Here is a 23,979-nt window from a genome sequence, read left to right on the forward strand (position 1 = left end):
TAAAGTGTTTCGTTCTTTTTTTTTCCTTTGAGGAAAACAAATTTAAAAATCGCGCGCGTTTCAGATTAGTTCGTAATTAACTTTTACATGAGCAAATATTATATTACATTTTTTACTTATTTTCATATCTACAATAACTTCGTATTGGTTGTTCATTCATACGAAATTTGTACTTGTTGGTTAGCCACGTTAAAGTATATTTGACGAATTCGCAAATTTCGTTTTATCAGAAAGGGAGCGTCACGTGACAAAATTTTATTTCATATTTTCCACTCATTTTTTCATGTAGAATTACCCCGTGCCCAATTGTGCCCCTTTTTTTTTCTCAGTCCTGTACGGAAATTTAGAAAACTATAAAAATAGTATTAAAATAACAATTTTTTATAGTTTTACACTCGTCAGCTATTTCACCCTTCGCCCTTTCTTCTAATACTTCATCCTCTTAAACTTTGTACTCTTTCCTCTATTACCTGTTAGAGTCATATTACGCATAGTGACTACGGAAAGTATTTGTACACCATTGAATTTATACATTAATTATATATTATATTACACAGTAATTAACCAGATCCGACTATAACACATTTCGCATCATTTGGTAGCACCTTCGTATGATTGTAAAAGCTTGACAGTATGTAAATGGAATATAAAAGCTAATAAAAAGACGCTCCATTGGAAAATAAGATACATACAAATACTTTTCGTATCCTCTGTCTGTAGATATAAACATATCTAACTAGCTTACTGACTGACTTATTGCATATTGGAAAGAAATTCGCATATTCGTTTTTTGATGCGTTCCAATTTCTCTGAATATCAAACGTAAACAGGTAAGTGAAAATGTTGAAAATACAAAGAGAGGCAGGTGTTGGATTGCGCATAAAGTCAGTACTGGAGTCGAAGGCAAGACAGCGTGTGTAAAAACATGTTATATCTTTACCTCTGCCCCTGACATATGTATAATCCTCGTTGCTTTCAAATCCTCCGTCGAATATCTTAACCCTTTTCGCTTTTTCTTGCATATCGCTATCCAAACCGCTATCGGAACTAGTTGGAGTGGTCGGTCTTTCCGAGGAATGCGTCAGAATGTCCTCCTGTTTTTTCCAGGCGGTCGTATAATTAAGCGGTCTGTGCCTCGAATCATAATGCGCCATATCAACGTCAGATGGTACTTCTTTGCATATCTTCCAATTCGAGTACATAGATAAGCCGTGTTGCTGTGTCACATACATCGGCTGCGGTCTATTCAGAGTGCAGTAAAATACTCTGGTCGAACATTTCAGGCCAAGATATGTATACGCGTGACCGTTCAAATAAAGCTGCCCGTAGGATTTCTTCGGCCGAGGGGTTTCTGGGCTTATGAGCGGAAGCGTGTTTGCCGTAGGTGTGATACCATGATGCTTCTTGGGCGTGAACGTGCCTGGTTTTAGTGGCAACGAAGTCGGCCTCAAGAACTTGAGGCGAAGTCTCGTCGAGGTCTCGTTAACGCTAGGAACTTTTGGGCTCGTTAATCCGATCTTCAAAACGTCGTTGCCAGGAGTTTTGAAGCCGAGCTTGGGGTCCTTTGCCGGGCTGGCGAGATCCAATGGCTGGCCTATCATCGAGACGTGTCCATTGGACATCGGCTCTGGAATTCCAGCTATTGGAGTTTGTATCTTGGTGGCGTTGGTATTTGTACTTGGCGTATGTATTTTCACCGGACTGGCGAGATCTAAGGGTTGAGGGACTATGTGGAGGCCAGGCAATCCTGGTATCACCTTGTATCCGGCTTCATCGGTGGCTAAACTCGTGGATATGTCTATGGCTGGCGTCAGGGTGTGTGGTCCAGGCATGCCAGGAACATAAGGTATAACTTTACCACCGTGAAGGATATTCGTGATTCCCGGTTGAGGCAAAGTCAGCGGGTTATAGGCAGTGATACTGGTCAGAGGATTTAAGTTCGGCTCTAGATAACTGTAGCACGACATGTTGGGTGCTATATTCGAGGTTGATATGTTCGGTATGATCGGCGCCAACATTTTCGGTGTGTTGGGCAAAGATATGGAGGAACTAGGCGTGCTGACCGCCGTACGCGGTGGTTTGTGTACCATCGTGCCTCCCGAGTGAAGACCCGATCTAACCACGATCGAAGCGGTCTCCGAAGTGACGCACTTGCTGCTCACGATCTGCTCGCTCGTAGGAGAGTTTGTTTGTCGCGGCTCGATTCTCATCGTCTTCGTTTCACCGGTATTATCCAATATCCTGACTTCCCCGCCGAACATTTGCAACGAGTTTGGTCGTGGATACTTGCTTAGCTCCTCGAGAGATCGTAATGTGGTTGGTACGGGGTCCGATCTCTGTTTCTTCATGGGTGGAGCGTACGCGTCGACGAGCCTCGTATTGCCCAACAGAGGCCCGGGAGAGGGAAGGGGTTGCAAGGTGTTGTAATATTCGGAAGACTTGGAATCAAAATCCGACTCTCTTTTCTCCATTTCCAATTGATAATCTCTTCGAGGACTCGCGCTGCCTTTGCAGTAGTACTTACGATGAACGTCGAGATTATCGATACTCGAGTAAGGGATATTGCAGGAAGGGCAGAAATAGCTCTCGTATTCCGTCGTTCCCTCTTGACTCGAGTTTTGATTTTTCAATAGGAGATCCTTGATTATCGAACTTTCCGGACCGTTCGGATAATCTTTGCTTTCTTGCACGAAGCTCTCGCTGTAACATCGTTTTCTCGAAGATTCCTCCGCGGATGAGAGATTCAACGGCTGATCGGTAGACTGTTTCGTTTCCACGAGGCTTTGCTGTCTTTGAATCAGTTTGTGCAGTCGCGGATCTACCGCATCGACGATCGCTTGGTTGTCCGTAATAATTTTATCAATATGTTCCTGTACTTGCTCCGGGTTTGGTTTCGGCGTGGTGGTAGCGGCTGTCGAGGAAGAACTGTTCGTGGAAGAAATGGAGGAAAGGGAAGACGTTTCGATATCGTTGTTGACACACTGGAGGGCCGTGTGAAATTTTGGCTTGTAGATTTTCCCCGTTTTAATCGTTTTTACACTAACTGAAGTCGTCGTGGGCGTCGATGACGGAGGAGGTGGTGGTGTGCCGGTTCCGTTGCTCGCACTGTCGGACAAGCTTATGTCCGAGTCCTCCGATACCTGTGAAATGATCGAATGTTTTTACGTCACATATTTTCTCACTCAAATCTTGCTTCTAAGTTAAAGCGATCTTAAATACGCGCTAATATCAAGCTTTTTCAAACTCTGTAGGAAAATATAATTAATTCTTTAGCTATCAAATGAAACGGGACGTTACGTATTTAGATGACCTTGTATCCGGTTAAGCCTAACAATTATAGCAGCTCGTGTCGTACTGTAACGTATATTCTATCTACCGCGATTCGAAAATCCTGTATGTGAGGAAGTGAGAAAGTGAAATGGGTAACGTACCTTGCTGGCATCACCGCCCTCCATCTTGAGGGCGTGAGCACGGGATCTGCAGTGCTTGTAGAGATTCGACTTGGTCTTGAACGCGAATCCGCAAGGAACGCAAGGATACGGCCTCTCGTTGGTGTGAGCTCGGATGTGTTTTTGCAGGACGCTCGGTTTGGCGCACGACAGCCTGCAATATGGACACACGTAGCCGTTTTTCCTCGATTCGGTCGGTTCTCCGTCCGCGGGTTCCGCAGAGATCTCGATCTTGATCGGATCTTTCGGCGACTCTCTGGAGTCCTTGGCCGACTCCTTCCTTTTAGTTGTCTCTGGAGAACCGTTGCTGACCACGGCGTCCTCCTTGGGCTCCACTTGCGGCGTAACCTCGGTCGTCGCCATCTTCTTGAACTTCTTGTGCAAGTATTTCGGCTCGCCATCGTTATTGTTATTGTTATTGTTGTTGTTGTTGTTGTTGGTGTTGGTGTTGTTGTTGTTGTTGTTGTTTGCTAACTGTGGGTCTGTCATCGCCACAGTGTGAGTCTCTGCAGAGAGGAAAATGAAAATTCGGTAAGAAAATTGATTTGGTGTTTCGCTCGAAACATGTTATCAATTACGAATAAGATTTGCTTTCTCTCGTCAAAGTATTCATTTCGAATGTTTTGCGCACATATACATACAATAATAACCATTAAAATCAGAAATGACGGAAAAATATGAAATATTGTTAGAAATCTAACCAAACCGCGTGAGGCACGCAAACGCGGGAAAAAAGATATATCGTTTGTTTGGGTCTGATACTCCATCGTGATTCAGCTAGATTGTTCCGAGAATCGTCTTACGCGGAACATTACAATGAATCACGTGTTATGAGTAGAGTAATAGTTTATGATCGCGAAGAGCAGGAGATTCCGGGAAACATGTAAGAAAAGATTTACTAAGATATTTTAGAAACAACAGTGAATTGTCCAATAGTGCTGTGCATACTGTTACTCGAGATGGATAAATTTTTTATTTTTTCCTTTGTCGTCCTCTATACGTGATTGAATAATATTTACACGTGGAATTTTATGTTTTATTGTTTGATGAAAAGTAAAATTGTCTCGGCAAGGACAGCTTGAGAAACTTTATTTTGCATAGAAATCGAGTAAATTATTTTCAAATAATCTTTTATTTCAACTAACGCTTTCAAGCAAGATTATAAATACTTTGTAGCATTAAACACTGTATTTCTACATATATTTCTTACTTTGATTATCAGCTTTTTTAATAGATAACATTCAGAAAAAGCCAATGTATATTTTATTTATAACGAAAATAAAATCTAACAATTAATTAATATCTTTTCAAAGATAAGTCAAGTAATCAAGTAGAACCGCTTCGACGGTGGATTCTGAACATGAAAACAATAAAAAACTGTTTGCATTAACATACGTCCAATAGCAATTTGACCTTGTTTTCGAGATATAGCGAGTTTCTTTCTGTCACAAATTGCATCTGCGCATCTTTACATTTCAATAATCTGACATTCACAACTGGTGCACCAATGATTTGTACGCGAGGTATTGAGCTCTGCTTATAAATAAATAATTGCATTAGTTTAACTACTTCTCTAACTACGTCTTTCGGTACAATTGTTGCAACATAAAGCTCGTTATAACTGGAATACGTCATAACTGGAACGTCAAATAGTGTATATGTTTATATGGACTTTTCTTATTATTCCCACGTACAGAATTCAGCGTCTAAGCGGTTCCTCGATGCTACGGGATACTCTGCATAAACAAGAACGCGGTGAAATAATCGAATGAATATTCTTATCATGCTTCCAGCGCATGACGTTACACTCTTGTTTGTTTCGTCGTTGTATCTGCGACATATTTTAATGAGTATGTTACTGAGAAATAGTAAATTATGTCCACGCTCCACGTTTCACGACTTCCTATATGATTTTCAGACTTGGGCATGACTTAAATAAGATACTTGAAAATTCTATAACATCATTTTACTTGGCTCGCTCGTAATTAGTTTAACATAATTACATATGTATTAGTCTATTTGAACAAAAAAATGTTTTTCTCGGAATTACTTCATTGAAATGAAACAATTTTTCATATTATTTTTTATTTATGCAACCATTTCCCGAAGTAAATGATACTTTCCTATTACGTCAATTGCTTCGGAAATATGGATATACAGAGTCACGTATTTCATGATAAATTTCAGTAGGAGCAGCTGCGTGAACAAATTCGTTACCTTTTACGTCATATATATACACACATATATATATATACATACATAAAACATATAATTTTGCTTTATTGTTTATGACTCAGACATGTGAAAAGTGTCAAAAGATTCAAATTAATAGTAAAACTCGCTAAAGGAACAGAATTACTTAATTTATTCGATCTGGTCATAAAATAAAGTTACTTTTCGCGTAAAATTATTTTTAAAATAGACCTAGAAAGTCAGTGGAAATCCGAGTCGTTTATTACAAGTTGTGACGTTTTATTTTCGTGATGTTCTAAATATTGTGAATTACCATCGAAATGTTGTCCGAAGTGGCGTTTTAAATGGTTCGTGCAAAAGCTGCACACGAACACGTTTGACGTGTAATTATCAGGTCGCTTAATATTCAAGGCCTGAAAGGTCATTCTTGTGGAGTTATACGGCAGTTACGTTACGAAAGCGGAAGAAGCCGAGTTCAATAGTTCAGAGCGTCGTTTATGCGCGAACAAGACTTTCCTTCGATTGGATTTCCATCTATAATGAAATTCGTTGAATGACGTTTTTGTTCGCCAGTAAACGACGATCAGAAATTATTCATAGAGAGCAGAAGCCGTTCAAATTTTTTAATCACCGTTATTCCAATTTGTTCAGCACTGTAAATATTTTCCACGTTATCGATCGTTTAATATCTACGTCTAATATCCTTACCGACTAAAGGCACAAATTATTTGCTTCTTAATGTAATTAGTAATTACGCAGAAATAGATTACGCGCGTGAGTTGATCAAGCGGTCGTTAATTACTTTGTTTGTACCAATACACTACAGCATTCTACTGCTGCACAATTTACAAATTACTGCTATACCGATTTAACTGATTTAATTTCTTCTATTTAAGATCGTCGATAGTTTTCATATCCCTTCGTTCGATGAATTATTACCGCTTGACGTTCTTCGCTGCTCCTAACTATGGCGTTTTCAAATTACGTGGCGTAACATTGAATAGTAAAGTGTCATTCTCGGAATAAACGCAGTTGTTTTCCTCCGGTAATAGTCGATGTTCGATTATTTTGCAATCTGTGAAAGTATTGCTTCATCTAATGTCTTGTCAATATTTCCAACACAGTTTCCGTCTGATAAGACGATTTTTCGTGCTAAAATGCATTCGTAAACCATTTTTTACCTTACGTTACCAGGAAAATGATCAGCATAAATATTTTATTCACTATCGGAAAAATGAATTGATATTGAAGCGGAAAATTCGATCAATAATTTAAAGTATGAATCGATAGCAACGTAGAAGAATACAAAGAATATCGAAGTTTTTAAAATCTGTATAACACATTTTTGTAATAATTTTTCTAATAAGGCCAGTAAATATCAGTTTGTTGCCCTACTTTCATGCATTTTTCTTGCATGTCAACAATTTTGTAGATCAACATTTACATTTCCAAATCATTTCTCCTTTTATGATTTTTATTCCGATGTGCAATTGTACATCTCAGTTTCTAACTCCTACTCTTCTTCCCTTCTAACTATATATTCGATTATAGCTCGGATATGATAAAATTCACAATCGAAAAATTATGCGTATCATATATATGTATGTGTACATCAAGAATAGAAATCAATATGCAGTGAGCAAAACTCGTGTTGCAAGTACTTGTGTTTTAGTGCCTCAGATTTCATAAACATGTATTTAACACTAATCACAGTTTGCTTCAGAGATATAAGCAAATAAAAAGTGAGAGGCAGTTTAACAGTTCTATTTCTTTTACATTCGAGTTGTACAAAAGGCAAAAGTACAAAATAACAGAAGTCTAAACCGAATATTCGAGCGAAACATGTTCCTACCTACAAAAGGATTAAAAAATCATAGTTTGACACAAATGCACAGTAAACTTTGTTCAAACAACGGTATATAGGAACGTGGGAGAAAAAATTGTTCCGCCAACTTCTATTATCCTTTGATATTGTTTGAAATATCAATAGCTACAGCTAGAATATATTTTCAGCGGATTCATAAACGCCTCGGGTTTTTTCATTCCATTAGAAAATCTATCAATAGATTTTGAATCCATGCTTTCATACTTCTCTGTAAAAAAGTGTGAAAGCGCTGTTGTAATCTGACAGACCACAAAATAATTATTTTTTTTTTCTTAAATTAAAAAAAGAAAGAATACTTTTCTCTTTGAGCAAGATTTCACTATTTGTGCTCAATTTTGTGCAGTATTCAACTAATTCGTGTACATATTTCAACAGATATTTTACAAATTGAGTTATTAATTTAACGAAAAGTGAATTGCCCTTAGAAATTATGGATATTATCAAATAAAGAAATCAAAGGGATTTGTATTTACAAATCGGTAATGAGAATCAGAGGAAAATTACTAAATTAGCAAATATTGCCGCCATTGACATAATGCAACGGAATTCAAAGTTCATTATCAATATTCCATTCTATTGCAGCTATATTTCATTGGTACTGCCTATAGTCATTTATCGTATGCAATGAAAAATAAATGAAATTTCAGAAACTGATGCCAATTTTAAAACGGTATAGCTCATATTAATTAAAAATTAAATAAGATTAACAAGTTTCTGCGTCGCTGATGATAATGCTGTTGATGAATTTATGAAACTGTATTATGAAATAAATATCTTGGGAAGACAGAAGTTTTAGGACAAATGTATCTTACATTCCATGCCCGTATATCTATAATTCGCTATTTCATCCATAAAAACTTGGCAACTATTAATGTTTAATTTAAAAAGTAATATATCGGGGATTACTTTTTTAGGAATAACGGAAAGCAATTTGGCGGTTCAGGAAGAAAATTTTTACTAATATGTAGCGTTGAGAAAAGCTATAAATTTTAGGAAACAATGATTAATGATTTTGGTGTCTCTTCAAAGTAGAGCTGACTTATTTTGACTTGTGACACTTTTGACTCCGATTTATATTCGGACACCCTTTGAAACAATAATTTTTGTAAAATTGAACCAAACGACTTGAGTTTTTTTTAGAAGTTAGGATTAGTTTGTCAGATGACGTATAGCAAAATCTAGTAAAATTGTAATTAACCGGAATCGCGAAGAAAAAAGGATAGTATAATTTAATAAAAATTTAATTAAAAAGAATAAGATAATTTTTTACAATTTTTTTTATCTGGGCCTGTAACGTAAATTTAAACGATACATTTTGAAGATTTATGCTGTTGAAAATGGTGAAAATCGCAGTTTTCCACGACTTTCGGCCTAAAATTTTACGTCTTTCGATGCCTTTCGCTCATATATAACCGACGTCAATCTTCGAAATGTGTTATTTAAATTTTCCTTACAGACCAAGATACAAAGGTTGTAAAAAGCGATCTTTGCTTCTTTCTTCGTGATTCCGACCAGTTGCAATTTTTTCAACCCTTTTGTACGCGTCATCCGATAAACAAATACTTTTAACTTCTAGGTTCAAAAAAGATAGGGTGTCCGAATATTAAAGAGGGTAATTGCAATTGATTTACTTTAAATATTAGTTTGATATTTACTTAGTAAATCCTTGTTCGATTTTATGGTGGAGTATACGGACACTGTGTCGAGTATAAAATGGATTTCTGGTATCTTCGCAATTAAAAATGCGAGAAAGTGATTTTATGCAACTCCTATGAAGATAATCAAATACGAAATGAGAAAATACAAAACTCGCCACATCTCGTAAACAAGATCAAATAAAACACGTTAATAGGAACTTTTTTTTTTAACTATTTTTAAGTACTGAATCCGTCCCTTAAATATCGTTCGCCTGTTACGAAACAATCTGTACAACTGATTTGAAGAAACGCTTGTATTGATTAACTACCATTTTGAATTGATTAATTGCCGTTATCCTACTTAAATCTACATCTTCGTCGTTCACATTTTTATGCTATGATCACGGTTCTATATATTTACGTTGCATTGTAGAATATCAACATATACGCATAGCATATTAAATAGTATTCAAATAGTTGAGTTTTTCGTTATTAATCCTATGTGATCAGGATCACATTCAATATTTCGAGTTCATAGTTGACAAATTATTTTTGAAAGTGTAATTTGATATTAGCAGTTATATATGTGAACTAATAATCACGATAAAATATCCGCAATTGATACGTTTCTATTAAATTAGGTTTTTGAATAAAAGAATATGATTCGTTGTGTTTCGTCGAATTAAACAAACATTCGTGTTACGTTTTCGAAGAAACGGGATTATTTTTGAGAGAAAATTTCATCGCGCCGCCGATAATAGCGTCGATTGTAACGATAAGTTTAGAGTTTTCATTTTCATCTTCCTCGCAAACACGATGACGGAAGATATCAACAACTTGGAGTTTGGTCAATTAATCGATTTACATTCGGGGACGGAATGTCTCGCAAACTGATTTTTATCTCAGTCTATAAACAACATATCTCGTATGTTACTAAAGAAAACCGCAAATTGAGAACCGAACGTAAAGGAAAATTCCCGTTTCAAAGTTTTCGAAAGTTTCTCGTTTTAAAAACCTTATTGAATAATCCTTGTGAACGTCACGTATATTTGGATATCGTTCACTCTACACGTACTAAAGGCTATTTCAGATATGGCCAGCAGTTTAGTCAAGAAGCAAGTAAAACCGAATTTACACTGTCGATTCATCGATGAACAATGTCTTTCATCCTCAATATCCGCGGAAATTCTCCAAAGTAAATAATGTAAATTCAGCTTTAATGGCTACCTGGCCAAATTACCGGTGGTGTCTGAAGCAGCCTTAAAAGATTCAAACATCCGCGGTACCCTCAACAACGATGACTCGAAATTATTCGCCTTCGATCATCCAACGTAATCAGCGCGTGTATCTTTGGAAAGTGCACCTGAAAAAACGCTTTAAAATTAGACGTTCGATACAACAATCGATCCAAGTTATCGTTCGAGCAATCATACGAAATTTACCAGCATACAAACAACATACAATTCTTAAAACAATACCTAGATGCATAAAAGATTAGCCAAGCAATTTCCAGTTTTTCGAATCGGTTGCCCAATACTAATTTAGCAAGAAGCCGTAGCGATCAAAAATTGTGTAGAAATGTGAATACGGCAGACCAATTTCACGAAAGAATACATAGCTACATAACTTGACTCGAGATGACATAACATCATCATAACATGGTAAGAAGGAAAGAAGTGGGAGAACAAATAAAATGTCTAGTTCAGGTTTAAAGGTTTAGATATCATTATGCCTCGTACAAAACAGTCGCTAACAACGATCGAATTTTCATCGTAATCGTTAAAGCGTTTTCACTTTTGAAAAATGATCGCATGAAACGTAGGTTTGCCCCATAATCTGTATGTTCCAACTTTATTTGTGCTGAAAATTGAAGAGAGAAATGTGAAAACTTTATTATTATGTACATATTTAACCAATATGCAAGAAAAAATTAATCTGCCAAAGTATTTTCGTGTCATGATATAAAGGAGGTGTTTTAATTAATCGATTGTTTAAATTTTAACTCGCTTCTCTAAAAGTATCAAATTCGCGAATGGAAATAATAAAAAGTAGGATTAAAAACAATATATATGTTAAGAATAACTTTCTCAATCGCTTTTATGATATACGATAATGTGAAATAAATTGTTATTATCTACACAGAATGCCCTATTTAAGTCGATCCCCGTGAATATCTCCCAAACACATAAACAATGTCGAAAAATCAACATATACAGATACAGATACAGATTCAATAATTCAGCACACGATTTAATATAATTTCCTTATACGGATGGATTTTCGTTTTTCGAATAAAACAAAATATCTGAATGCGTTGATAAATGCGATCCATAACTTTTGCACAAATAACATCAAGTTACTTCGGCCAAAAATATTTCGTACGTAGGTTTAAATTCTAATTGTTTGTGACTCGAATGTATAGGAAATATAGTATTATATCGGTATTATTGTAATTTTCAAAATTGCGTTATGGATTATGTGAAATTGTGTTGTTTCGTTTGAAAGCGTTTAAAAAAAGTGAATGATTACTCGCGAAGTGATTGGTTACTTGGAACTGTTATTTTTGTTTGAAATACACAGATGACTGATACGCGCAAGGCAACTCTCCTGTACGTGCAGACATACGTGGAGCGCAACAACGAAATTACAGAAAATTTTGAACAAGTCGGTGGCTAGATAGTTAGCCCTGATAAAAATAAATTCATCTTCTCTGACGTAATGTCTGCTAATAAATAGCGTGGCTATTATTGCCGCTCGCGTGGATCTCATTCGGCTAACTCGTGGAAAAAATTTTACTACAATTTGCGCGTTCCCTTCGACAGTTGAAACGACTTGGTCGTGGTCTGTGGGACGATTTTTCTTCGGCAACGCTGTTTTCTGCGGCACTGATCGCCGAAATGCTTGATAATTTTGGAACGCTATTTATACGTGGTAACGGACGATGCTGGGAAATCAAGAGGAGAACGAGAGGGATTGGCCAGAAAGCGAGCCAACCTGCTTCTTCGCGTCCCGTCGCGTCGACGGAAGCGTTTCGCCGAAAACTCGTCGCAAACTTCTCGCGTCACGTCGCGTCGCGTCGCGTCGCATTGCGTCGTCCACCTATTTTCCATCGAATATTCCCTTTGTGTTGCGCGAGCAAGAAACGAGCTCCGATACTCCTACAGTGCGGGACAGAATGATAGTCCACATAACATTTTTCTTTATTCTTGAATATACAGGGTAAAGTTGCCTAGTTTGTCTCCTCCGTTACCGTTAATTCTGCAATGTCTTTGTTCCGTAATTATCCCTTAATTAGTTGTTTTCTTCGCGCGTTTGCGTTGAAATCAATTAAGCGTCTTGAGAAAGCATGTCGTGAAGTACGTTGTAGAAAGCTTTTCTGAGTGATTTAATCAAGTTACAAATACTTTCCAAATGGTAAATATTTATGTTTTGCTTTGTTTGAACATTATTATGTTTTTACGTTATAACGATTTTAAGATTTACTTGTTCTTTATCATTAAATAACGGAAACTTATCCTTCAAGCTATTTAAGCTGTCATGTTATTGTTTCCGCATATGGAACACTTGAAAATTCTATTACGAGACCAATCTCATATTTATATAAACCTGATAGTGAAATTGACAAATACGAAGAAGGAATTGTTCCAAACGACGAAAGTGATCATCAAGAAAATTATGATGCAGAATGGTTGTTTGGTACTTCAGATGTATGTATATGGTGAATAATGGGTTAAATGTATAAATGTGTGGACCCACTAAGACTGCGGTGTCGAAGAAATATAATAGATTATATGTGTCGAATGTGTGAAAAAAGAAAGAAACGAATAAATATATGGATCCTGAATTATGAATCCATATTTTTAATCTGTGCTTTTTATCATTTTCATTTTATGGTTAAATAGTATTAACTTTACCCTACGCAAAAAGATATGCATTTTCTTTTATATTATAGGTGCCATCAAATGCAAACATACTGAAAATCTTTTTCGTAAAACGTGGTTTATGAAGGTTACAGGGAGAAATGGAAAAAGTGGGGATAAGATCGGTGAAACGATCCTCATTAATCAATTCCTTGTTATTGAGTCTTACAATATATGAAACATGATTGTTGTAGTATTACAGATTGAAAGCGCTAGAGTATATTAAATTCCTAAGCAGTGTTACAGTGTCTCGTTTTTCGATTTATTTAAAAAATGGGTCGATGAAATGTTTGAAGTAAAAGTGCATTGCTCTGTCGAATTTGAAAGTTCATACTCGATAGCAGATGTTCCGAGAGATACATATTTGTAGTATTTTTAAAACATCTCAATGTCGACAAGAAAAGCATGTAATAAAGAAACGCATGTCCCCATTTGAAAATGTTAATTCGACACAAGGACGAGAGTATATTATATCCTCCTCGATATCATACATAACTTATGTCCGAAACAATTTTTCGTTGAGCGTTCTCGGACAAACTGGATACACTTTACATTACAAACGCAACACTCGACATTTCGTGTGCATAAGATATGCAAAACATATATTTTCTTATGTATATATTCAGAAATGAACAAAAATGTTTTATCACTTTGGCGCTGTATGCATCTCATCATTTTTGTTTGCTATCTATAGTGATTTTATATACGATTTTGTTGTTATTGTCAACGACTGGAGTTACACAACTGACGAAGCACGGGCACAGCATTTTGAAGTTTCAACGCGACATAAAAATTTACATGGCTGCTTGTAAATAGGAAACGAAACAAAAAACATTCTTATGCTTCTCCAACTTTCATTATTTGTGATTGGTAAACTACTTATTTACGCACTTTTAACAAATTTGAAAAGATTTATATAAGAAATATGCGTGTGCTTTGTTATATTAACACTTGGACGCAGATCTTCGGCGGAGATCTTACTGCGAATCGTCGGCACTTTTCAGTCAGTCTGTTATCGTGTAATTATGATACGCTTTTTGAGAAAATCACGATGGATTCAGATCTATCGTCGTTATTGGATCTTCACCGTATTACCTTCATTTATTTTGTACACTTATGCATTGTATGAGTTTACTTATTTGTCTGCTGATCGTCCCATACAGTTCCAGAAATTGAGATTATAATCATTTTTCTGGCCATTCACTTTCACCGCATCATTCGACTCGCAAATTGCCAATCTTATCAACTCCGTTTGTAAATCGTTTCGCTTAAATAGGACACTGCCAAATACAGGAGTCATCTGTTTTGCGCGTATCATAAGTTTGAATCAAGAGGAATAAAGTCGTACACATTACAAGTGAATACATAGAAGACCGAGTGCCTGAATATCGACATTACCATTTTTCTCTTGGTACGGTAATACGGTAATTCCGAACTTTGCTCTACTCTTTTACTTCGCTTTACTTTCGCTCTACTTTTCGCAACTTTAAAAAGGTTGTAAAATCATGTTTTCCGACTTTTGCAATAATAGACTTATCAAAAGTTGGAGAAAATTCCGTTTCTTCGAAGATTTCTTCAGGGAAGGGATTCGTTTCGAGCTTTTTCGGCCGTTTCAGAGACAGAATTGCAGGAAACGTGATAAACCGATCGAAAAATGCGATCGTGCGAAAGTTAATATCGTGTCAATGGAGAGCTGAGGAAATAATAAAGTTAATGGAATTTTGCAAGCGTAAGGATAGCGGATTCGTTGAATACGCAGAAGCCCCTATAAAGCGATAAACGGCCTCTGAAATTACGTGGAGACAGACGTCGCTTGCGACTTTATTGGATCATCGAAAAAGAAATCCAGAGAAATGAATGAAACTACAACGAGTCCATTCTTATACGACGAATTCAGCTGGTTCATTCTTACAAATGCTGCTCTGTGAGCACGCGTCCGGTATCAGCGGAAACCAGAATATCTTGCTACGACCTCTATCAAGAGCGTTCATTGCCTCTCTATTTTCTGGGATTCGATCTCCATCGATCGAGCAAATCAACACCCTAATTCTAAATAAATCTTTTATTCGAAGTCAAATTTTTCAGGCTTGGAGTTTCTAAATAGATCGCGGAGTTTTATAGATTTTCATATTTTTATAAACGTAACTAAACGCACGGAACCTAGTTAGATATGGGAGAATAACAACGGAATTAAAAGCACCCTTGAACCTAGAGAAATTTCCTAGACTTTTTCGTTGCAGATCCCAAGTGTAAAAACTCCTCAAAAATACTGAAACCTCAAAAATACTGAAAAACCTGTATTTTACAACGACTACTTTTTTTACATTTGCGGTAGCAACATATTGGCATAACTATTATTCGCGATCTTTTTCAGATTTTTGGTAAGACGCGCCCTAGTAAAAAAAATCAAAAAACAATTTTTCGAGGTGTCTCTTATCTTCTTGAGTCTAGAGTCAAGTGTCTTGAGTATATTATCTATCGACTTAACCAAGTAAATAGCAAAGTCGTTAAAATTAAAGCTGAACGAGAATTTACATTGTTTCGCTTTGGAGATTGGAGGAATACGGTTTCGTGAAAGCAGCGTTCATCCGCCGTATTCCTCCAAAATGAGATAATAAAATTCGTCTTAAGCTATATAAACTTTTTTCGTCGTAAGTTCGCGTCCGAAGAAGGTAAAATTCTATTTACATTAATTTTTTCAGTTGTTTTCGAACGTTAATATCTAATGCTATTCGTTTAAGAATATCGTAAAAATATTTTATCGTAAAATGTACATAAAAATCAGGACATCGCACATCATCTTTGTTATAATTCATCAATATGCCACGCAACATTTCGTGATAAAATATTTTTGAAATTTTTTCAATGAATATCGTTCGTCGTTATGCAGATGATAAAACAAAATTAGTGAAATAGCAAAGAAATTAAATCTCTATGGGGGCGAGAAGCTACGACAGGAAAAGGTCATAGTGGGTTTCCTAATCGAATACCTTAACTCGGTGTTTCGCTAGATACATCGTTGGTTCAACAGTTGATATTTTAGAATCTAGAAGGTAGATATGTATTTTCGATTAATCGAATTAGTTGATCCTTTTCGTTTATATATTATCTTCTTTCGAGTGCAAAAATATGGAACATCAAGTAATATATTCACTGTATAAAAAGAATTCAAAAATTCAAAGCATCGATCACGTTTCTGTCCGAAATACCTGGAAAAAATCAGTTTTTGAATTTTTAACTACGGCGCACCGCACCAAACGGTCTGAAAAAATTCAGGGTAATACGTTGCTACTGTAAAAATAAAAAAGTAGTCATTCTAAAACTTTGATATGAAATACACATTTTTCAGCATGTTTCAGCATTTTCCATTTTTTATACTCGGAATTTGCAATGAAAAAATCCAAAAAATTGTATAGCACACACCACCGTGTCTGCAAAGTCCCTGAATTTTTTCAGAATTTTTACACGTTTTTAAATAGAGAAAATAGGAAGAACTAGACAATGAGAATTTACCCTCTAACTACCCCTCCTGTAGAGATAAAGAGTTGAAAATTGATTTGCCTTTGCAGGTACGAAAACGCAAAATGTTTTCTTTTGCTAAAATATATAAAATATAAGGGCACTTTTAACCTTAACCTTTTCGCTTTAACCTTTGTTTCATCTACTAAATATTACGATAAATATTCAACTTTACATACTTTATATATTTTTATATATTGTACGCGTTGTGTGCGTTTCTGCAGCTTCAAATTTCTCATGACCGCATAAAAATCCGCGATTCTGGCGATTGACAAAGTTATAGTCACACACACATCAATTAATTATAAGACGATAAAGCATATTAAATGTCTCATTTCTCAATAATCCGGATTCTTGCAACGAAAATCTATATATGATAACTATACATGTATATCGTTTGTACATGTATCGTATATGTACGAAATTCGTATTGTACGAAAGAACGTAGTGCATTGGATATTTCTGTCCAGTGAACGATCTTAATTTCTTATGTATTTTCCTCATAGTATTATAACGTTTCATGGCAAAGGTATTGCTTCGATATCGTGTAATTCCAGTAGATGCAAACATTACGGCTTCGTACTATCGACACATTAAGTTAGGACAATGAGTTACAAACTCGATCTTTTAAAAATCGCCATTTTTCAATAAACGACATATCCAAATTTAGATATATACAAAAGCTTAATTATTACATTACACGTTTCTATTGATACATATTGTAGCTTGTATATTATTAATGAGCATCGATCATTTAAATTGGATATACTCGACACACATACACGAATAGTTCTGTGGCTCACTCCGCGTATGATGTAATTTATATTATAACGTGTGTTAAACAAGAAAGAATATTTCTTCAACAATTTACGTACATAGGCAAAGTGAAGCATCTTTTTAAACGTAAAGTCTACGAAAATGTTAGATAAATTTGGGTATGAAGACATATTACGTAAAAAAAATAATGTTAGAAAAACGATTTCCGGATTATATTGTACAAGAGCAGACAGAAGATCACGTCTGTACGAAATTAGCTGTCCATTTTTCAAATCTCGTACGTTTGTCGTTGTTGCAAGTTGTTCTACGTTTACTTTACATTGTTTCAAGGAAATAGTGATTTATCTCGAAAGGTTTCAGAAACAACCTCGTAAAAGTGAATTTAGTGCGAAAAAATGCTAGCCACTCGTCGACGACATTTGACCAATTTTCTCGACGACCCAACAGTAAAGTCGTCCTTTTGTTCGCGGTCCGGTCATCAAATTTTTGTTTTCGGTTGTTCTAAAGTTGTAAGTACGTGTTCCAAAAGAAGTACCCTTTACTGTATATTATTTCCGTCGAAATAAAGAGAAATGCCCACTGACTTGTGAGTACAGCCTTTTCAAATTACTTGCTAAACTAAATATGACATTGAAATGTAATACTTTGGAACAACTAGAATAATCCAGAGCAACTTTTACACGGTCGATTTTCAAGAAATGGGAGGCTGTTAAAAAATTCACATTTTTCGGATTGTTTCTAAAACCTTTCGAGGTAAGTCGTTATTTCTTTGGAACAATGTTGAACATATTTAGGACAACTTGGAACAACAAAAGATCGAGATTCAACGAATGGACGGCTAACTTTATGGTTTTGTTGTTATTTCACTTTACATACTTATAGACCACGAGAAAATTTACTATGTTTTAAGCTGATTTTTTTAAGAAATCATCGGGGAAAAGCAACTGTTTATGACGTTTATCACTGAATTCATCTGCATAAAAAAAGCCATGACAAATTTTCTTCGGTACTTTTATTATTGTATCAAATTATAACTAGTTTTTGTCCGAAACATCTTTTTACTGCGTTAGGAAAATTATTTCATATTTATAATATAATATCTATTATATTTATAATTAGGGAAATTTTTATGTCACTCGATTTTATTTTCACAGATGTCGCGAGATTTTTAACACTTTTTGTAAGTATAATACTGTCCGTACTTGCAACTATACGTATCTAAACGCTTGATTGGGTAGGTGTTTTAAGAATTCGAGTAATTAAAAGGGCAATAATAAGTGTCACTAAAACGTGGATATTTAACGTGAATACATATGACAGTGTATCTATGACAACTGAACGCATCGGTATTTATATAAATTGAGCCGATCTATTCATGAAATTATTTATTGGGTTGGCAACTAAGTGGTTGCGTATTTTAAATAAGAAGGAAAATTCAAAATTTTTGGTCCAAAATATAACTTTATTCAATTAGGTATTGTCCGTTTCTATCGATGACCTTTTGCTATCTTTCAGGCAGTGTTATAATTCCATGTTCATAAAACTTCTGATTTTTGCCAGCAAAGAACTGAATTAAATATGATTTTACATCATCAGCGTCATTAAAAATTTTACCATTTAAGGAGTTCTGCATGGAACGAAATAAATGATAATCTGAAGGCGCAAGGTTAGAGCTGTATAGTGGATATGACAACACATCCCAACCTAGTTGCAATAATTTTTGGCGAATGACCAAAGATGCGTTGGGCTTAGCATTATCATGCTGGAAAATGACACCCTTACTATTTGCCAATTCTGGCCGCTTTTCTTGAACTGCATCGCTCAGTTTGACGAGCTGTTGGACGTACACGTTTGAATTAATCGTTTGGTTTCTTGATAAAAGTTCAAAGTACAGAATTCCTTTATAATCTCACCAAACTGACAGCATAATCTTTTTTTGATGAATGATTAAGTGACTTAGTTTAAGTCACTTGGTTTAAATTACTTAGTTTAAGTTAGTGACTAAGTGATTGCGGATTTTGTCAATAAGTGGTCTTGGCATATTCTTTTGTTTTGTCAACCTGTTCAAAGCACCTAACATATACAGTTTTCTTGTTGTTTGGACTTCCACCTTTAATTCAGTAAAAAAATTGTATCGATTAGTTATTTAGTTTCGTTTTTATCCCAATTTAAAAATGGAAGAACAAGATGCGCATTTCAGACATATTTTATTGCATTATGTCAGAAAAGGCAAGAACGCATCGCAAGCACACAAGAAGTTATGTGCTGTATATGGGAATGAAGCATTGAAGGAAAGGCAGTTTCAATATCTAATCCAAGACAATATCTAATTGAATAAAGGTATATTTTGAAGCAAAAATGTTGAATTTTCCTTCTTATTTAAAATACGCATTCACTTAGTTGCTAACCCTAGAACGATGGTCTTGACAATTGTCACCAAGATTATTGGAAATTGGTAAGGTTTGTACTTTTTTATGTAATTATTTTAAATTTATCTTCTTTTTCAATATCTTCATGTGTAAAACAACAATTTTTTATGAAATAATCAAGTTTATGTATCTAATTTTATCAATGATACAAGAAGATTCCTAATATAAGAATCAGCGTACAATTTAGATACGTTATTTAGTTGTAGTAATTTAAAAACTAACGATCTCACTATTTAATATTAAATTTCCAAATATTCTTACGCCATGGTTTAATAATTATTTTAAATAGCCAATTATAATTCATTTAGATACTCGATTTGTTCATCCATCGTCTTTCATAAGAGACAAAAAATCATTTTTTCAAAAATGTTCCAGAAGTGATTGGTACATGTATGTTAGTATCTGCATTGCTACACTACCATTTTTTTAGCACTAGATTCTCCTCAACTTATTTGGTTGCAGGAAAAAATAAAAGAAAAACATTGCCGGTCTGTTATCGAGACGATACATACGATATTTGAAGCAAACAAGTTCTGTCAATGACGTTCTTGTTGAGATAAAAGTGTGTCATTTGTCGGCGTGACAAGAAAGTATCGGCAAATATGAATAATATAAAAATAAAGCAAAGAATTTAAACCTTTATGGCATTCATACAAAAAAATTGCGACCACACTCGTATAACTTGTTAGATAAATTTAACATTTTGACGCACTTTTCCACTTTTTCTTTCCGACTTGTTTCTCGTTTATGTATACAGAGGCAAACTAATATGTAGCTACCAAAGATGTAAAGGTTCATCGAAAAAGATTTCCTATATCAGTCCTATTATACGGAGCTCCACTTCTGCACTTTGAATATTCTTCTGATTTAACAGTGTTTAACCCTTCTATAACGTAAAGTATTACTATTATTAACATATATTGCAGTAGCGAGTATTCCATATCTTAATTTAAATTATTTTAGCCATCCTCTACAGCCAATTCTAATGCATCTTAGTAAATCAATTTGGTATCTATATTAATATGTTAATAATTCATAATACTGCAATTCCGTTTATTTCTTAATTGGGTTTAGGAATCTTTTCCAGGAAAAGTTTTATATTATTTTATTGGCTTTGTTCTTATAGTGCCAAAAGACGATAGCACAGATTCCTTTGGCCATGCATAAATACATTTCATACCGATATATCCTAAACGAGTATCACGTTGTTATCTTATTTCTTTCGTTATTTCTTATTGTGAAATTCAACTTCCTTGCTGTTCATTAAAGTAGAAATGTGTAATATGTAATTTTTAATGTGTAATAAAAATTTAAAAAAGCAAACAAAAATGAAACATCTGACATGTGTTTCAAGATAAACTTTTGTCAAAATTGCCAACTTCTCTGTGCATATCGATATCAGTATCTCTGCGCGTGTATTAGGACAACGATTTGCAATTTCCAAATCTGTAGTTTCGTTTTATCATATTATTCGATGAACTTGGTTTAGAAAAATATATTTGAGATTTCTGATCGGTCTAGTCATATCGATTATGTCAGCAAAGAGGCAGCAACCATCGTTGATAGCGCTGAAGGAGCATCGGTAACTGATGATGCTTGTGCCAGCGGTAAATCATCTGGCGAAAACACCATCCGCTTCGTTTCTCAAATTTCCAATAACCGTGTGTATGTACATATATCTGGCTCAGCGATTTTCAATCTTTTTTATCTCATCGTACACACGAATTAACCGCTAAAATTCTGCGGCGCATCAGGAAATATATTATATCTGCTTCAAGAAGTTTCGTTTGCATCGGACGGCTATTGTTGTTATTATTGTTACGATCTAAGGGAAAAGAGGTCGGTTCACCGACTAAATAGTCGAGTAATGCACGTTTTAATAATTCTTGCGGAACACCAGTACGAAAGAAAATCGCGGACCTGGACGATAAACAGATATCTCACCAATTTCTCTCTAAATAGTCGTTAATTTTGTCAAGAATACCACCAATGCCGTGATAAAACCTTTAATCTCCTCTTCGCAAAGAGTAAACTTCCCAGTGAATCGACATGTATTCCAGACGAACATATTGAAAACTTCGTGGAATGATACGTCAAAGCTACGAATAGCTACGAAGCTATTCAAGAACCTCGTTTCAATCACGTGTTAAGATTTACAAGACAATTATATGTAAATTCGAAAGACGTATCGAATATCGCAGAGTTATTTTCAATTAACCATGATAATACGCAAAAGCGCATATTTATATCTACAGAGACAGTTGGTGGTCTTCTTTGAAAAAAAGAATGCCACGTAATAAAGAATTTCAAGATGCAGCTACTGACAATCTTATTGCTTCGAATAACGATACCACAATTCTGGCAATAAAAAACCATAACAGCGGTAATGATATTACGTATAAAAAAGCAATCTATCTATTTTTATATCAAAGATACATTCATAAAAAATTAATTTACATAAACGTCCGCAGTCTAGTCATTGCTTCGTTTTCGCACCGTGTGCAGTATATCGATTTTTCAAGACCGCATCTGTTACAGCAGCCGAACAGGATCTAGCTTATTTAGCGTTTTACGTTAAACATTTTGCCGTTAATCAGATTTGCAAATTGAACTGTATGTATTTACACACCTACAGGGTGAGAAAATCCGGTCACGATTGGTTTTGTCCCTATTCGAAACAAATATCGATCTATGAGCGTTGATGGGCTATAATTCGTGGCACAAAACGTTTAAGCACCTTTCACGTCGAATCCAGGAACGTGAAACAACGCGACTCTAAATTAGAAAAAAAAAGGAACTGAATGTCGGTATCGATTCAAACATTATTTTTAATACTCGCAAGTTTCCTCCTATTTGATTCATTGTTTACTGATATTAACGTTTATGGCGGAAAACAGAATAAGAAATAGTTTAAGAGTGGAAATAAGATAAAAAATAGCTTATGAAAAGAAATAATATAAAAATTACGTAATCTCTTGTTTTTTGATAGGTTCAACAGAGGTTTCCTACTTTTTATTTCCATAAACATTCGTTTCATCTTTGTAACGTGTTATATTACTTTTTTGTTTAGTTCCGACCATGTCACGATATTCCATCTTTAGTCGCAACTCGTTATTTCTGTTAATAATCAAATACACGGTAATCTTTATACTGCTCTTTTAAGTACTAATCTACGATATATAAACGCTTAAATACACACACACACACACGCGCGCGCGCGCGCGCTTTTTCTGTTAAAAAAATCCAAGTTATCTCTTCGGTAAATATGTGATCATAAAGTTTTGGTACTGTTGCTACTGGTCTAACAAATGATACTATGTGTACGTTGTATGCTTATCAAGAGTTATATTATCGATACTCTTTGTTACATAATAAAGAGAAAGTAAAATCTTATGAAAACTCGAAGACATTATATACTGCTTGAAAGATGATTCATTTAGAAATACTGAAATTATAATTGACGAAGCAACGAAAATATGTTATCTTAATGTATCAACATTTGAAGAAAAGAGTTTGTAAATTAGATATTTAACAACTCCTTATTGGTATAAAAGCAAAACGTCCGACAAATTTACTTACTTGTCGATTCCAGCAACGAAGAAACTATAGCCACGTGACACCATCAATGTCTTGTCTAGCTTTTGTTAAATTTGTATAACAGCAAGTAAGAAACATTATACCTGCCAACTGTGAGTATCGGTTTCCTTCCAGCTCGATACTTCATTCTTCAGAAATAATCAGACCCGCTACAATTCCTCCATATGTGAATTATACTTTTATAACTTATTTTAGTTTTATTACAAAATGTAAGTAAATGTTCGCTATTCTTAGAATACACAGTTATTCGAACAATTAATACTGGTCCTAATTACACCTACCGCATGTATTTGTTTGCATCTCCTAATCCAGGACACTAATCCAGAATTTATCATTTTTACGACTGACCAAGTTTTCACTTTTCGGGTGTGACAAATTTGACTATTAATCACTGTCGTATAACGACTATCGACTGTTAATCAGATGACGTGTTAAACATTATATGCCTAGATACACTTATGAGTGATAGTGTAGATATCTATCGTATATAACGATATTCATTGCATACGCTATTTCGCTTATATTCATTAAGAGCTAATGATATGGACGCAGTGCGATGCCATCAGGCGAGCA

At 35.1% G+C, this 23,979-nt stretch overlaps 1 protein-coding gene across 3 annotated transcripts in view; it reads right to left on the reverse strand.

The window, feature by feature from the left end:
• LOC122574392 overlaps nt 1-23,979 on the reverse strand; it is a 70,530-nt gene that overhangs the window by 19,993 nt on the left and 26,558 nt on the right. For all 3 annotated transcript variants that reach the window (XM_043741923.1, XM_043741926.1, XM_043741924.1), the window contains exons 2-3: nt 3,432-3,955; nt 941-3,140 (exon numbers count right to left, since the gene is read on the reverse strand). In XM_043741923.1, coding sequence (XP_043597858.1) covers nt 941-3,140; nt 3,432-3,955 — 2,724 coding nt within the window. The remainder of the gene's footprint in view (nt 1-940; nt 3,141-3,431; nt 3,956-23,979) is intronic.

This window comes from Bombus pyrosoma, linkage group LG13 (genome assembly GCF_014825855.1).
Source record: "Bombus pyrosoma isolate SC7728 linkage group LG13, ASM1482585v1, whole genome shotgun sequence".
Taxonomy (NCBI): domain Eukaryota; kingdom Metazoa; phylum Arthropoda; class Insecta; order Hymenoptera; family Apidae; genus Bombus; species Bombus pyrosoma.